Source organism: Culex pipiens, chromosome 2 (assembly GCF_016801865.2).
Source record: "Culex pipiens pallens isolate TS chromosome 2, TS_CPP_V2, whole genome shotgun sequence".
NCBI lineage: Eukaryota > Metazoa > Arthropoda > Insecta > Diptera > Culicidae > Culex > Culex pipiens.
The window spans coordinates 49,376,608-49,392,359 of record NC_068938.1 but is presented as its reverse complement, the minus strand read 5'-3'; the positions used below and the strand labels follow the sequence as shown (position 1 = coordinate 49,392,359).

Sequence of the window (15,752 nt, the reverse complement as noted above, 5' to 3'; positions counted from 1 at the left end):
TTGCATTTTATATTGAATTTGAAGCACGAATCACAAGTTTTCACATTTTACATGAAATTTGTCCAACTTAAATTGCCTATAAATTTGAAGATTTTTTAAAATTGTGTTTCAAAAACACATATTATTTATTATTTACAAACTTATTTAACCTTCTCCTAGTGGAAAATTAACCAAAGAATCCGAAAGTGCATTCCGTTTTCCTATTTGAAATCATTTTCATTGAGAAAATCATGACACTTTGAGAAGTTTAAAATAATGACTTTCATCAACATTTTCTTAACTATAGTTAACTAACTTTTTAAACTTTTCAAAATTTTATGAAAGGTTCTTTTTGAGGTACTTTGAACACTTCTCTACCAAGGTCAGTATGATTCTAAACCATTCCTATATCCTAAAAACGAGGAAACTAATTTTTTCGTGTTCCAAAACATGTTTTTAAAAGAAAAAGGGCACCAATTTTTGCGCGCCCAAAAAAAGATGTTCATTATTTCAAAGCAAAAAATTTTTCTCGTCTTTTGCAACCAGTTTCATTAAGATTGATGCAGGGAACCATGAGAAATAAGCGATTTTGTTCTTGAATCCAGCAGAAAGAAATACGATTTTTGGCAAGTAACCTCATTTTGGCGCCACCTACATTTGAAACACAGGCGCGCTGCAAAACCTCAATCCTTTTTAAAGATCAAAAATTGGTGGAAAAATGTTTTTTGGCAAAATTTTAGATTGAAACCCGCCTAGCGGCACAGTTGGGTTGTAGAGGGTTAAAGCTCTTAAATTCTAAAATTTTATAATCCTAAATTTCTAAGATTCTAATGTTCTTAATTACTGAAATTATATCATCCTAATGATATAATTTGGAGCAACACGAGAGAAGAGCGGATAAGCATTTTAACAATTTGAAGTGTTTTGCAAAATTTCATTTGGCTTGTGATTCGAATTCAGTTTTTTTTAATATTAGACTTTTTGTCCCCCTCTCCCTCGATTTTGACCTGAGCCGAGAAACAAAATTTTAAAACTAAAGTTTTTTTTTAAGTCCAAAGTACATGATTTTATTTTTTTGCTTTTTGGGTTTTTTTTTTAAATCGCCTTGAGCTAGGGGTATTCAAAAACTCACAAAAAAAATCTAAAGAAAATTTTGTTTATTTGACCTTTTCAAAACAAAAAAAACTCTAGAAATAAATAATGTACCAGCCTAATGTAATTGTAATGCAATATCGCTACGCCACCTGCATGTGAAAATTAAATTCTGCCTTCACCTGCTGGAACCGGTTCAACACAGCCCTGCCAACGTTTTGTCGCGTCCCGCCAACCGGTTTAGAGCAAAATGCTTCAAACTGTCAAAAAGTGTCAACAACTCGGAGGCAGCGGACGGTTCTGCTAAATTTTCCATTTAAATCAAGTTTTTGCCGTAAAATTCACTACAAATTCAACCAAAAATGTCTTATGAAACACCTCACGACGATGGCCCAGGATTTGTCGGCATTCGTTTCTGCCAGGAATGGTAAATAGAGAGTAGAAACTCGTTTCAATTTACACCCACTAAAATGGCTTTAATTTTGTACTTTCAGCAACAACATGCTTTACCCGAAGGAGGACAAAGAAAATAAGGTCCTGCTGTACGCGTGCCGGAACTGCGACTACAAACAGGAAGCGGACTCCAACTGCATTTACGTGAACAAAATTATGCACGAAATTGAGTAAGCTTTGTACAATTTTGGTTGCGAGACTTCCGGTCTAACTTTTGCTCTCCCCCTCCCTTTCAGCGAGCTGACCCACATCGTGCCGGACGTTATATCGGATCCGACGTTACCGCGAACCGAGGAGCATGCCTGCCCTAAGTGTGCCCACCGGGAGGCGGTCTTCTTCCAGGCGCAGACCCGGCGAGCCGAAGAGGAGATGAGACTGTACTACGTGTGTACGAATCCGAACTGTTGCCATCGTTGGACCGAGTAGAAAATTTGGTTGATTTTGGCAGTTGGCAGGAAAAAAACATTGGACGTGGATCATATGATAATGATCTTTATGCTTTTGTATTGATAATTGAATAAACGTTCAATAAATAACGGATTTCTTTGTAAGTGCTGAACATTATTTGTTTTTCTTTTCTTTCTGGAAATAAACACTAGCTTGATATTAAATATAAATATAAATTTTATGTCCAGTAGGTTCCTAAAGCCCGATTAAAAAAATATCCGATCACTTGTGCTTAACACATTTTGTTTAACATAATTTTACGCTACTAGGGGAAATTCTATGTGGCAGGTTAAGCACTCGCTCCTAACTCCATCCAATTTGCTGATTAAATCAAATTAAAATTATTTTCACTATTTAAACAACTTATTTTGGAAAACTTTTTAAAGAAACTTGCTTGCTCACTTTCTATTGAGCTATTTATCATTCGATTTCAGTTGAAAACGCTTTTTTTGAGCTGTAATTTAACGTTAAAGTGCTGATATGGTAACATTAGAGGCACGCTGAAAATAGATGCTGTTCCCAACAACAATGTTTAGAAACAAAAAAAAATATTTGAAAAGCCAATCAGCATAAAAATACATAAACAAATATGTTTTTAGACGTACTTTACATTTGTTTGAATGATGAATGTCAAATAAAATTGAATTGTGAAGAAATTAATGTTTAAAAATGAAAAAAATATAATAACTTACTTTCTATTCAAAAATTCGAGATCTGCTACCCCATTTTAGTTTAAGGGGTTACATACATGTATATCGGCAAAAAAGTCAGAGATAATGAGGAGCACACACTTTTACTTTTTTAAATTCTTTTTTCAGGGCATTATAATATACATTTTCAACTACTAACAAAACAAATTTGAAGATATTTGGTTGCATCATTGCCGAGATATAGCAATTTCAAGTTAGCAGTTTCTAAAAACGGGTGCCACGATATCTCAACACTGTCTTGACCAAATCGGCTCAAAATTTTGGTGAAACTCTCAAAATGTATCCCGTGTGTTTTTGATTTTTGTATTTTTTTTAAAAAGCAAATTTTAAAAATTGGCCTTCGTCATGCACACGGGATACATCTTGAGAGTCTTCACCTCAAATTTCTGCCAATTTGGTCCTTCTCATCTCGAGATATCGTGGCACCCGTAAATCAACTCGGGGTTTAGAGAAAAACGCCAACAAAGTTTGACAGCCCGCTTTGCGCATGGCAAAATTTTGAGCTTAAATCGTCTCTTACTCAGTTTAATCAAGATCATCTTTTGAGTGGATTTAACAAATATTCTGTAATATAAAATTTTGTGATTTTCTACATGTATGTAACCCCTTAATTTGAATACACTCAATACCCGGTGGTTGGTCACTTTATCGTTTTACACTTTTTTAGTTTGTACCCCGTTGGTTGGCCAAAGTCAAACTAAAAGTAACGAACTGTCACTTTTTACACGGCGCTCACGCACACTATCAAAACAAACGTTTGGTAGTGTGTGTGAACTCCGTGTAAAACAAACGTTTGGTAGTGTGTGTGAACTCCGTGTAAAAAGGGTGTCAAACTAAAAAGTGACCCCGTTCGTTTGACAACAGTTGGTGTCAAACCATCGGGGTTTGAGTGTAGTTGATTGCCTATTTAATCATAAAATGCATTTTATCAATATTTCGTCACCGCCATTTTAGATTTAAACATTTTAAATCACTTTCGCCTTGCTCTTAAGCACGACAATTAAAAATTAGACAGTGAAATTTTTTTTCGTGGTTCGATTATCCGAAGTGAGATTTCACCGAAGCCTTCGGAGAATCGAGTCTGGACTGTAACAAACCCTAACCAGTTATTTGGTTTGGTTGCATAAGAAATCAACATTTAAATTTAAATGAAACAACACACAAATTTTTTTTACTGTAATGACAAAAGTAACTTACTTTTGAATTAAAAAGTTGCCGAAATTTGCTGAAGGGAAAGTTTATTTCTTGTTTAAAAAATGAAAACTTTTACTGCTACAGTTTTTGAAAATCTCCTTACTGACTGATTTAAAAGTCTTAACTTTTAATACGACTTTCATTTACTTTTTATTTTACTTTTTCTTTCATTTTGACGTTCTCGTGCAACCGTGTACGCCTATGTTCCAAATGTAAACAAATATTTTGGTGGGTCCGGTGGTGCCTGGTGAGTCCAGAACGCGAATCAAAGCCGACCGCGGCAGCAGCCAGGACTCGGGTGCGGACACCTTCGTAAGTCAAACAGCAGCAGCAAAACGCCGGCGAAGGAGGGTGGTGCTTTGGTGGTGCTTGTGCGGGACGAGGTCGAGGGTTCGAAAAGGCCATGTCTGCAGCTTCCTGCAGGACCTGCAGCTGTTTCACGACCGGAATGGGTTAGAAGGAAGTTTGGGTGTTTTGTGATTGATTTTGTTTGTTTATGTAGGATGGGAGGTAGGAATGTGGATTCGAACCGGTTGTATTCGGTGATAGTGACCCGGGGATGGTGGTTGAAGGTCGATTCCCGCGAGGACTGGGACGAGATCATCGAGGAGATGGCGCTGCCGACGCGTTGCGTGAACAGTGAGATTGCGTTGAAGAAGAATAACATCCGATTTTTGGACAAGTACGAGAAAGGATCCGACGAAGAGGAGGACGGCAAGAAGCGGCATAATCGGAGGTGGTCAGCGCGGATGTTGCACTCGATGTCGGCGGTTCACAACACCGGTGAGTATTGAGAATGTGTGCAGTGGCTAGCCAACTTCCCTTACTTTCCATCTCTTTTAGCAACTTCCCGCCCACAAACGCTCACATCGCGACGGCGCAGCTTCAGCTGGGGACAGCGAGCATGAAAAATCTGTGTCATTGTGGAAGGAGGATGAAGTGCTCGAAATCAAATTCCGTTCCGAGGGCCGCCTCATCAACCCCGTGTTCCGGATGCGCTTCCAGGTTCTGGAACTCCCTGTCCAGGCACTTCACTTCTCAGCCGGGAAACGTCGACCACCCTTCCCGAATCAACAGCCAACTTCTCCAAACCTGTCCTGATGAAGGCCGGCAATGGACCATCCTGTTCGCTACTTTGCTGTCGCGCGTCGAAACGTCCATCCGGAACCGTCCAGCTTGGGGTCTTTGGAAGTTACCGTTAACGTACCATAATAATCGGTACAGCTTGGACTCGGATGTTAGCCAGAAGCGTTATTGTCCGTCTCTCGAAGGTACACGCCACGCGGCATTTCAGAATGTGCCGCAGACACTGTTGCCAGCGATTTTCTGCACTTTTACTGCCGTTCTACGCATAATTGTCCCATGTTCAAAAAAGTGCAACTGAGAAAAACGCGATTGAATTTTTTCGACCGATTTCTGTGTTTCTACGCATAATTGTCCCGTGGGTTCCTATTCGCCCTATGTGTCCCTAATTGCCCCAGTTAGCAGTGTATCACTCTTATTTGTGATCCTCTTGCTAAACAACAGGTAAACACGACATAATGCTACATAAAACTAATGATTCCGTATAAGAAAATACTTGGTGGGACAATTATGCGTAGAAGTTCAACGATGGGACAAACAGACTTGGTGTTGTTTTTAATGAATTTCCGAACAAAGTACCAGATTTTATGTGTTTTTCTTAAAGTACACATCAAACTAAACTTTAAAATGTCATAAAGTCAAAATCGTCCAAAACTGACATGGGACAATTATGCGTAGAACGGCAGTTTAGTGCAGTAAAAAACATACCCGGCAACAATGCCATGCAATTCGAAGAAGAAGATCAACAAAAACAAAACGCGCAGTATGGGATTTGACAGCGCGCATTTGCCGAAAGTGCGGCGCGTCGTTTCGAAGCTGGTATGCCGCGTGTCTTTTTCGGGAATACGCGCAATAAATACAATAACAACATGTTTTTTTTTAACTTACTTTTTAAAACTTTTAAAAATAAATATAAAATAAAGCACATTTTTTCTGAAATTAACACTGTATTATTAAATGTTGTTTATTCTTGCCATAAAAGGTTTCTTTTCCAATTAAAAGTAAAACACTTTTACCGATACAACGATTTTGTTCCATAAATGCATGGTAGTATCAAAAACTTTTCAACTTTTAAATTAAAAAGTTTGAACTTTCTACGAATATTCACCAACGCGAACTTTTAATCCAACGAACGATCTTTTTAAATTTAGAGTATTTTTTCTTTGTGTGAAGGATTGTAGCATTATAAATAAGTAAAGGTGTCTTGCAATATATTTCATAACATTAAATTTTAAGCAATACAAAATTTCAGGGCGAAAATAAAATACCATGGTCATTCTAAATATTATGAAGCAAGCCTGCTTTTTAAATGGTTTCCCATTGATTGCACTTTTTCTTTTTAATTTCCAACAGTGTATAAAATTACTGTTACAACTACATCAAGCAAAATCGAAGGGAGGATTTAAAAAGGCAGCGGTCAAAATTTATTTATGTCTCACATTCATTAAAAATTGTTATAAAATAAATCCGACTCCTTAGTCTTAAACTGAACTAAATTTGAATATTTGAAGCAAAAAGCTATTATTTTTTCCCAAATCTTTTCAAGTTCTGATTAAAATAATTGGAACTTCGAAATGTTAAACATTCATTTTGATTTTTTAAAGATAACATATTTAAACAAATATTTTTGCAGCATTCACCAATTTCGTTGAACCATTCTTTCTTTCGCGCGTCCTTGAACCATCGCTTCCAACGTTCTCCTCGAATCCATCGAACCTGGCCTGAAGGCCTCCCTCAACAACGACGCCGCCGTGGCATCAACCGGTCGACAAAGCGGAAGTCGTACGTTTACCCGCGACAAAAGTTGCGCCATTCTCGTCTTGCAAGTAAACCAAGCCAGCAGCGACGTTTTCCGTGGAAATCCACCATGGTGATAAACAAAAGCAAAAACCGGGTCGATAGAAGCGTCGCGACGCTGCGCGGAAGACAAATTTGGTCCAAAGTGCGCGAGACGCAGAAACCTCGATTGAAAATGCTGTTTTTTTTTCTCAAAAGAAAACAAGTTTATTATATGGCATGATTTCACCTGTTTATTTGCTGCAATTGTGAAATACATTATTTTGAGAAAAATGCCGGCATGTTTGAAATTTTTGACGAGTATTGAAACAAAAAACACATAAAATTGTTTGAAAATCTAACAACTACGTTTTTACGCCTAATAAAACCAAATCGAAAACACTTTTGTTTTCATTTTCACGTTGTCGCAGCAGCCAAACGGGCGCGCAAACCCTGTTCCCACCTTATTCCCACCCTTTTTCTCCCCCTCCTGACACTTTCACTTGGCCAACTTTGACGCGCCACGTGATTTCGTTTGAAATCCGCCTTCCCTGGGGTGGCGTGTTTTTTTCTAACGAATTTTCACAATATTTACTATTTACACGTTTGGCTCGCCAGAGGGGGAAATTCGCGTGACGACATGTGCGCGATTGTCGTCGCGGATTTGGCCCAATTTCGTTTGTTTTCGGACGAGAAAAAAAGGTGGCAATGATTAAAAGGCCAAACCCCGAAACACGATTCACGACTTAAGGCGCGACACATGACGATGCAATGGTTGCGATGGAAAAAGTGTGCAACGTCTGCAACTCTGTTTGAGGTTGCCAAAATATTAATCGCGAAAAAAAAAGGCGAATGTGTGTCTTTGTGGTGGTAATGGATAACAGTGTATTGGAACAAATACACAGTTTAGTTCTGGGAGCGTAAAATCCTCAAAACGGAACTGTTTTTAAAGGACGTAAGAAGGTTTGTAGAGGAATTGGACAACTTATGTTAAAGACTTGTTCAGCTTTGGCAGCTGAATCTTCAATATAAATATAAGCATTTAAAAAAAGTTCAATCAATGTGCAGTGACAAAACCAACATTTTCGGCACCCTCCGGAAACGACAAACCAGTTCAAAGTTGCTGCCGGATCTTTTTTCCGGTTCTCTCCCGGAAAAGATCCGGCAACAAATGTGTTTGTTTTGTCGTTTGCGGAGTGTGCTGAAAAATGTCAACAATCACTTGATGCATTCCAATATAAAACAAATTGGAACGACTGACAGCTGTCCAAAGATTGAAACTATACGTGCTCGGAAATCGTCGAACAATAGAGTTATCTACGTGCGCATGTATTGCGTGTTTGTACACGAAGGATTTTTAGGTTAAAATTTGTACCCGCCAACAAAAACAAATGGTAAGCTAGTGTGCATGAGATCCTGCATTTTTCGTGAGTCTTTTTGTAACATTTTAGGCTATTTTCTCAAAAATTTTGAACAAAACAAAAATCGTGACTTCATCACCCAACCGGCGGTCGCATGATTGTGATGCATTACGGCATGAAAGTATATCAGAATCTGCATGAAAACTGTCCTCATGCATTTTTTGCGATATAGGGGTATGACATTTTTGCCCGTTACCGACAATTATCGACATTACCGACGGCTTTTTGGTTGTATTTCACAAAAAAAACCTTAACAGAACGAGGATTGAACCACTAACTTCTTGGTTATTGATCCGACACGCTACCACCGCGCCATGGACGCTTGATGAAAAGTGAGTGAAAGAGCACCAACATATGCCTCTCTTTGGAGTGTTGCTCGGGGACGGGCCAGCGTTATATGTGTTGGTGAGAACTGCAGATCGCTGAAATGTTTACACGCGGGCAAAAATGATCTAGGGGCTTGCTGCAAAAAATGTTATAAAATATGACATTTTCTGCAGCAAATCAACTGCTGCAGATTTTGAGATATATTTTTCCTTTGGGTGCACCTTAAAATTTAATTTTTAAACATAAAAATTGAAAAATCCCATAGAAGTGGCGTGTATTTATTTTTTATATTTGAGATGGAATTGCTCTTCGCGTACGCACACTAGCGCACCATTTGGTTTTGCTGGCTGACAAAATGTAACCTCACTTTATTTTTGTCAGGGATGCCACATTTGAAGATTTTCGAGCACAGGCTCAATGCTCAAACGTTTTGTTTTGCCATGTTATTCGATGATTTTTAATTAAATGAATTACTCACGAAAAAGATAACAATGTTTTGCTTTTTTGCCAAAAACAGATTTGTAAAATATTATTTTGCCATCAAGTTAAACTCATTTGCGTTTTTGTGATGTGCCCGAAAATCTTCAAAATCTGGCATGCCTGATTTTTGTGTACGTATACGCAATACATGCGCACGTAGATTGCTCTATTGGATTGAAATGTCAACATTAGTTTGACAACTGATTTTGATGTTTGAGTGCTATTTAATTCGAACACGTTCGAAGTTGCGAGCAGTCAAATTAGCGGACATTCGAATTAACGAATCCGCGCTATAGGGACGTATAGTAGGATCAATGGTGGATTTTTAAATTATATTTGATAAAAAGATGATGTTAGAATGATAAACACATTAACCAAATTGCTTTAAAACTGAGATAAGACCCATTATCATAATATTTGAACGTTAATTAGCTTTTACAATATTTTAGATAACATCTGAAACCATGTTACACGCATTTTTACAGCTGGAAAGAATATAAATGCTTAGGCTACAGATACTGTAACACATTAGGATCCTAAATAACATTGTAATTTTTTATGCAAAACGATTTCAAAACGCCTAAAAAATATTTCTTTTTTTTTGTTTCAAAGCAAAAAAATTATAAGACGATAAAAAAAATAGCTTAATCGTTGTGAACAACAAAATCAGCAATTTAAACTTGTACGAGGTTTCCAAATGTTACTCCAGACGTTCCTTACAAAGACTCAGACTTTGATTTATCCATTAGTAACTGTATAATTTTCATAAAACCGACTACAAAGTTGCAGACTCCCTTAATGCATTTCGCATCTGAGACTGAGACTTCATTTATTGTTCACCAAGAGGCACAAACGAACGCAATGAAATCGGTTGCACTTCTCGCGATCGCGGTACTCAACGTTGCGTTGGGTGAAATCCGGGTTATTGAAGAATCGCTTGATCCACGAGCCATATGGATTCTTGAACTCCTTCAGGACATTCACCAATCAACGGAAGGAATATTGGATGTTGTTCTAAGTGAACCGTTCGACGCAACGATCGCGAAGATTTTCGGCCAGCTCCGGATCGCACTCGATCAGCTACCGATGGCGAAACATGAATCTAGGATTGGTAAAGGTGCACATTTCAAAATTCTCTTCGTTTTCGATGGGACGAACGCAAATCAACTGGCGAAAAAGTTCCGTCCGAGTCAAACAATCAAATCGGACGAGTACTTTGTGATCGTTGTTAATTCGGAGATCACCAAAACGCATCTGCTGACGATTCAAAAAACACGCTTCACCATGCTTCTGTTTGTGGACATTTCACGCGATCCTCCTCAAGTTCAGCGAGTATCACCAGTAGACCACAAGTCGACGATCTTCCCGGAGAACGCAACCTTTGCGACGATCTTCGATGATCGCGATGATTGGAGATCGCGAGAGGTTCACATCATGTTCAACCCACTGGATCCTCCGTACACCATGGAGATGGGAGGATCGCTGACCGGGCTGGACATCGAGGTGTGTCGGGCGGTGTTCAATCATGCCGGAATTCGCTACCGATTCGTGGAACGTCCTCCGATCACTTCTTCGAACTATGCCGAGTACAGATCTTCGGTGTTGAAGTACCTGGAGACCGAGCACATCGAGTTGATGGTGTCCAGTTTGGTGTTCCAAAGTCCGTTCGACGTCGAGTTGCGTGTCTTCGACAAGAAGGGGTTCTGTCTGATACTGCCGAAGAACCTGCAACGGAACGTGATCTACCACCTGGTGCATCCTTTTGAGTACAGCGTTTGGATATTGATCGTGATGATTCTTTTCTTGGATCTCCTACTGATCCGCTTCTTTCCTCTAGCGTTCCCTCACAACTTGGTCATGATCCTGCTGTTCGGAGATTCCTGTGCCGATCATCAGCAGACCCGCCCCACCCGGTACTACTGCTTCGCCTGTACCGTTCTGCTATTCCTGCTATCCGAGGCGTACCTGGCAAAGGCCATCATCTACATGACCGTAACGCGGTACACTCCGGACATGAAGACCCTGGTGGAAGTCATCGCAAGCGAGATCCAGTTCAAGCTACCGCCAGGGGGCAAACAACCGTTTGATCGCCAAAATTACGTGCACGATCGCCTCTGGCAGCAGTCGTTCGAAGTTGCGGACTTTCGTTACGACATGGTCGACAATCGGTACGGGTACATGGCTTCGTGCCGTTACGGCGAATATCTGATCGAGCGGCACGTCCGGCAGGAGATTTTGGACTTTGGCCATCGGGCTGCCAAGCGAAGGTTCTACCTGCTGGACGAGATGGTCGACTGGGAGTTTCGGTACTACGTTGCGGCGAACCATTTCACCTTCTACCGCAGGATGGAACTTGCGGTTAATTGGTTGTACGAAGCCGGACTATGGGACAGGTGGATGACGCAGTTCCGATATAATTGGGGTTACGGTGGGTTCAACCACCATTTGTGGGACGAGGACGATATATTGGCACTGGAGGATATTTTGGCGATTTGGTACCTGATGGCGATCGGGTTAGGGGTTGCCGCTGTCGTGTTTTTGTTGGAGAAGATTTGTTTCAGGGTGAAGAAGTGTGCCAGCTGCAAGGCTTGCTTTCGAAAGTAAATGTCAACTCAATGTAGAGTTGATGCAAACAAAGTTATTTATCCTCAAATTAACTATTTACTTTGGCTTTTAGTGTTGTTTGTTTTCAGGATTTAATTATAGAGCAATTATCAACGTATTTGCACATGGATTTTTCATTCCATCTATTCCAAATGTCCAAAGAAGTCATTTTGACGTATAGGCTCAAAAATACTCTGAAGCAGTGTTTTAATTGAGTGACAGAAAAAAAAAACTATCATTTGATGATTCTTGCAACAAAACATCAGAAAGTAAAGCGACCATCACTATAGCTTGAGAGATCTCTTCCAGGGTCTCGTGATTGCCAGCATGAGCATTCTTTTTCTATTACTCTGTCTCTTTTCTTCGTTCACGAACACTCGCCGAAGATTCTTTTGATTTTCAACAAATCGCAATGAAAGAACGCGAGAGGGGGATTGCAGAAACGGCCACGCATTACATCCCGTTAAACTGCGTTTGTAAATTTTGTTTTGCGGCGGCTTTTGTGGCTACGTTCTGTTGAGGGGGGATGATTGTGTTTGTGGGAATGAGAGAAAAAAAGAAAATGTCACAAGGGATTGAGTAAACATGAGATAGAGAACGATAATTCTGGAGCTTTTTTTTTTAAGTCCTATGAAGAAAATTTTATTTTTTTGCTTTTGAATAGCCCTGACTCAAGGCGGTTCTGAAGCACTCAAAAAGCAAAAAAATAAAATTTGGTTTATAGGACCATTAAAAAAACTCTAGAATTCTTTATTCTAAGAATTTCGCGACCAAAAAAAAGGGCAGTGAAAATTGGGAGATGAGATCGAAAGTTTGATATTTTTACATACCTGCTCTGAAGTAAAATGAAAATATGTAATTCGTAAAAATAGGTAATATGTAGTGGACATGAACTAGACTTACTTGGGATTGCTAAACATAAATTTAAAAAAATAAAAAAAAAATAAAAATAAATCGTAATTCGATTATCCGAATGTTTTATGAGGAGCTTCATGATTATGGGTTCAATTGGGTCCTAAAATGAAGCTTAGATTGCTGATATTATTGTTTACAGCGATAAAGCTTATTTTTCTGAGTACAATGACCCTTTGTACGTCCACAAAGAGTTTAAAATGGATTTTTAAATCAATTTGGAAAAATTAACCTCGTGGTCCTTCTTGACAGAAAAGCTCCTACTTGACAGCTCGTTCCAAGGGGACCATAGTTGATCCATCGAAAAAATGTTGTCTTGTCAATATTTTTTTTTTGCATTAAAATGAAAAAAAGTGATCAGAAATGGTTTTTAATCGTGTTTTTTACCGTTGTACATAAAAATTTACATAGGGCTTTAGTACCCAATTCCCATCTGCTTCAACCTTCCATCGGATGGGGAATTAAAACGTCGGTCCTGGCTTGGCTGTTGTTAGGCCGTTAAATCAATCCAGGTGGCGTAGATAGGTGTTTGATTAAAATAGGTATATTTCCCCTAAAACTGGGTATTTGGTACGGAACCACTAAACCCAAAAGAAGCTAAACAGAAAAAAAAATTATGACAATATTTTTACCTTTTTTTTAAAGCGATGATCAAATTTCATATTACGTGAGGAAAATTGGAAAAAAATAGTATAAATTTTAAAAATATATAAAAATATTTAAACATCTTGACAGAAAATTTAATTAGTTTTTTTCAATGTTTGACAAAATGTTCTGGAATAATCAATATCAAATGTAAAAATATTGCTATAAATGGAGATTTGCCTAAACTTTTTGCGATACTCAAATTTCCCTTTTGCTGAAAACCATAACAACAAAAAAAATTGTATCTTACTTATTTTATTAATTCTCGGATTAGTTTTCAAAAAGACGTAAGAGCCATTGGTAAACATACCCCTTTTAACACCGGTAAGCGAAGTACTTACGAAAAATCATTTTCAAAAATGCTTGAGATTGTTCATCTACACGTCCTTCAAGTGTCCTAAACTTAAAACAAATGAAATATAGTTTAAATTTGGAGAAAAACGAAAATTAGTGTCGGAGGTCACGGTGGCTCTTACGGCTCACCCGAGAATTGTACTTTTGGTGAATCCTTTGTTTAACCCTCTACTGCCCAAAGTTTTTTTTTCGAAAATTTTTATTTTTCCTGTGACCTCCTGCATTTTGAGCAACTTTTGTTCTACGAAAAACTTCACTTCTCTTGTTTAATGTTTTTCTTGTTTCATTTTTAGTATTTTAATTTGCATTTATCTTGTTTAGTTTATGTTTGTTTTTGGTAGTATTTGGCCTACTCTACCACCTCCTATCATTACATTTTGCCTATCTAATTTTTTCATGTTTTTACAGTCACATTTTCATTTTTTGCATGTTTTTCACATTTTCTGCTTTAAAATGAAACCATTATCATTTAAATTGTAAATAAATGCGTAGAGGCATAGTCTGGGGCACTAGAAAAATTACTGCATACTTCTTTTTACTTAAAATAAAGGAAATGTTAGTAAAAAACACTGCCAAAGTTGACCCCTAAAAAAATTACATTTTTAAAAACATTGGCAAAGTCACATAAAACAAGTCAAACTTCCAACCCTAAAATTTTCCAAAATTTTAAAAGTTCTTCATTCCACTGCTTTTTGAAGATCAAAATTGGTTGAAATATAGATTTTTGGCGATTTTTTAAATCGAAGCCCGTCTAGAGGCGGGGTTGGGTTGTAGAGGGTTAAAATGTGCTTTGTTTTGGAGATGTTTTAGCTAATTTAATCTCTTAAAATCTAAATATAAATGAAAGTACTGTGAAATTCCAGTGTTTTGCAATGGCATGCCACGATTTTTTATTTCGTGGTGATTATTCATTTTTATAACCTTTTTTGGGGGAATCCTGGATAAAAATTTCTTTAAAACGAACTCTTTATTTTAGCAATTTTCATGTTTATCCTTGAATTTATACTGAAATTGTTGAATCATCATTCACCGAACTTCCCTGTAGACTGAAAAATTATAAAATTCTATATCTTTTTTTTCAATTTAGACGACATAACAACGATCAAAACAAAATTTGTATAAAAACTTTCATTAGGATTCTTTAAAAAAATAGCTCATATTTCTAACAATTTATGTATATTTAATACATATTTGTGCAACAAAAATTAAATACACAGCTAAAAAAGTAGTAATCCAGCTGCTTGTAAAAGGCCTGGGTGTAATATAAATGTTGCATTATTTTATGCAATTTTATGTAATTGTACACCCTGAAATATGTAGCCCATCAGTATGGGAAACCTACTTGACCGAAATGCCAAGCTCATATCTGCGTTTATCCTTTCAGCTTTTCATCGGTCTGATGGCCGAGTGGGCTAAGGCGCCAGTACTTACTATTGATGCTGGGTTTGAATTCCGTCGGTTGCAACTTTTTTTGTGTTTGAAAATACAGTCGACTCTCTGGCTGTCGTTCTTCTCGATATCAATATTGCTCCAGCTGTCAATAAATTTTTCAGTCCCTTCAAGAAGATTGCTTTGATTTTTCATTCTATAATTTGATAACTCCCGCTCTCGACGGTCCCTTCAATATTGACAACGAGAGAGTCCACTGTATTGTACATGCAGGGTGTAATATTAAGTGTTTATTTTGACAAAGGTGATGTGCATGCTTTTGCATGCGATTTTACCATTTGATTTTTTGCTGTGTATGTTTTGAAACAGTTGGTTCAAATTGTTGATTTGACCATCTGTTTTACGGGAAATATTTGATAAAAACCGAGTTTGTTTTGTCAAATGTCGGACTGACTCTGGAGAAAAGTACTCTAGACTTCATCCTGAATCATTCAGATGCACTACATTTTATAAAAAAAATAATTTATTTGCAAATACTTTGTCATGTTTTCAACTTTGGGAAAAACTGCGATTTTTTTAAATCTAGGGATCCAGGAAATCACAATTTCTCACACTATTTCTCTTCATAATTTTTATGGCAATATAAAATGTTTAGTCAAATTCAACATGTTCCCAACGACACCCTACAGCCTGGCAAATGCGCGTCGCGACGCTCGCTTTTCCGCAAAACAAGGAACTAACCGAGAATAGCGTCCATACGGGGATGGAAATGGATTGGAGGGAGTGGGGAGACACAGCTTAAGCTGATCACGTCCTCGTAGTATTGGTGCAGCTGGGAAAAGTGGCGTCTTTTCGCGAACCTGGTTAGTTAGTTAGCGCTTGTTTT

At 38.0% G+C, this 15,752-nt stretch overlaps 3 protein-coding genes across 3 annotated transcripts; all 3 read left to right on the top strand.

Annotated features, from left to right (window-relative positions):
- Positions 1–1,318: 1,318 nt before the first annotated feature.
- Positions 1,319–2,083, top strand: LOC120415999 (DNA-directed RNA polymerase II subunit RPB9). Its single transcript, XM_039577654.2, has 3 exons — positions 1,319–1,498; positions 1,566–1,694; positions 1,761–2,083. Exons 1-3 carry the CDS (start codon positions 1,434–1,436, stop codon positions 1,948–1,950), a joined length of 384 nt encoding a protein of 127 aa, XP_039433588.1. The 5' UTR covers positions 1,319–1,433; the 3' UTR covers positions 1,951–2,083.
- A 2,016-nt stretch (positions 2,084–4,099) lies between these two features.
- LOC128093051 (AT-rich interactive domain-containing protein 2-like) lies at positions 4,100–5,810 on the top strand. Its single transcript, XM_052708521.1, has 2 exons — positions 4,100–4,658; positions 4,719–5,810. The coding sequence occupies exons 1-2, from the start codon at positions 4,379–4,381 to the stop codon at positions 4,781–4,783; spliced, it is 345 nt and encodes a 114-aa protein (XP_052564481.1). The 5' UTR covers positions 4,100–4,378; the 3' UTR covers positions 4,784–5,810.
- Positions 5,811–9,823: 4,013 nt separating this feature from the next.
- On the top strand, positions 9,824–11,566 carry LOC120415993 (uncharacterized). The gene has a single exon (XM_039577646.1). The coding sequence runs from the start codon at positions 9,824–9,826 to the stop codon at positions 11,564–11,566; it is 1,743 nt and encodes a 580-aa protein (XP_039433580.1).
- The last annotated feature ends 4,186 nt before the right edge of the window (positions 11,567–15,752 follow it).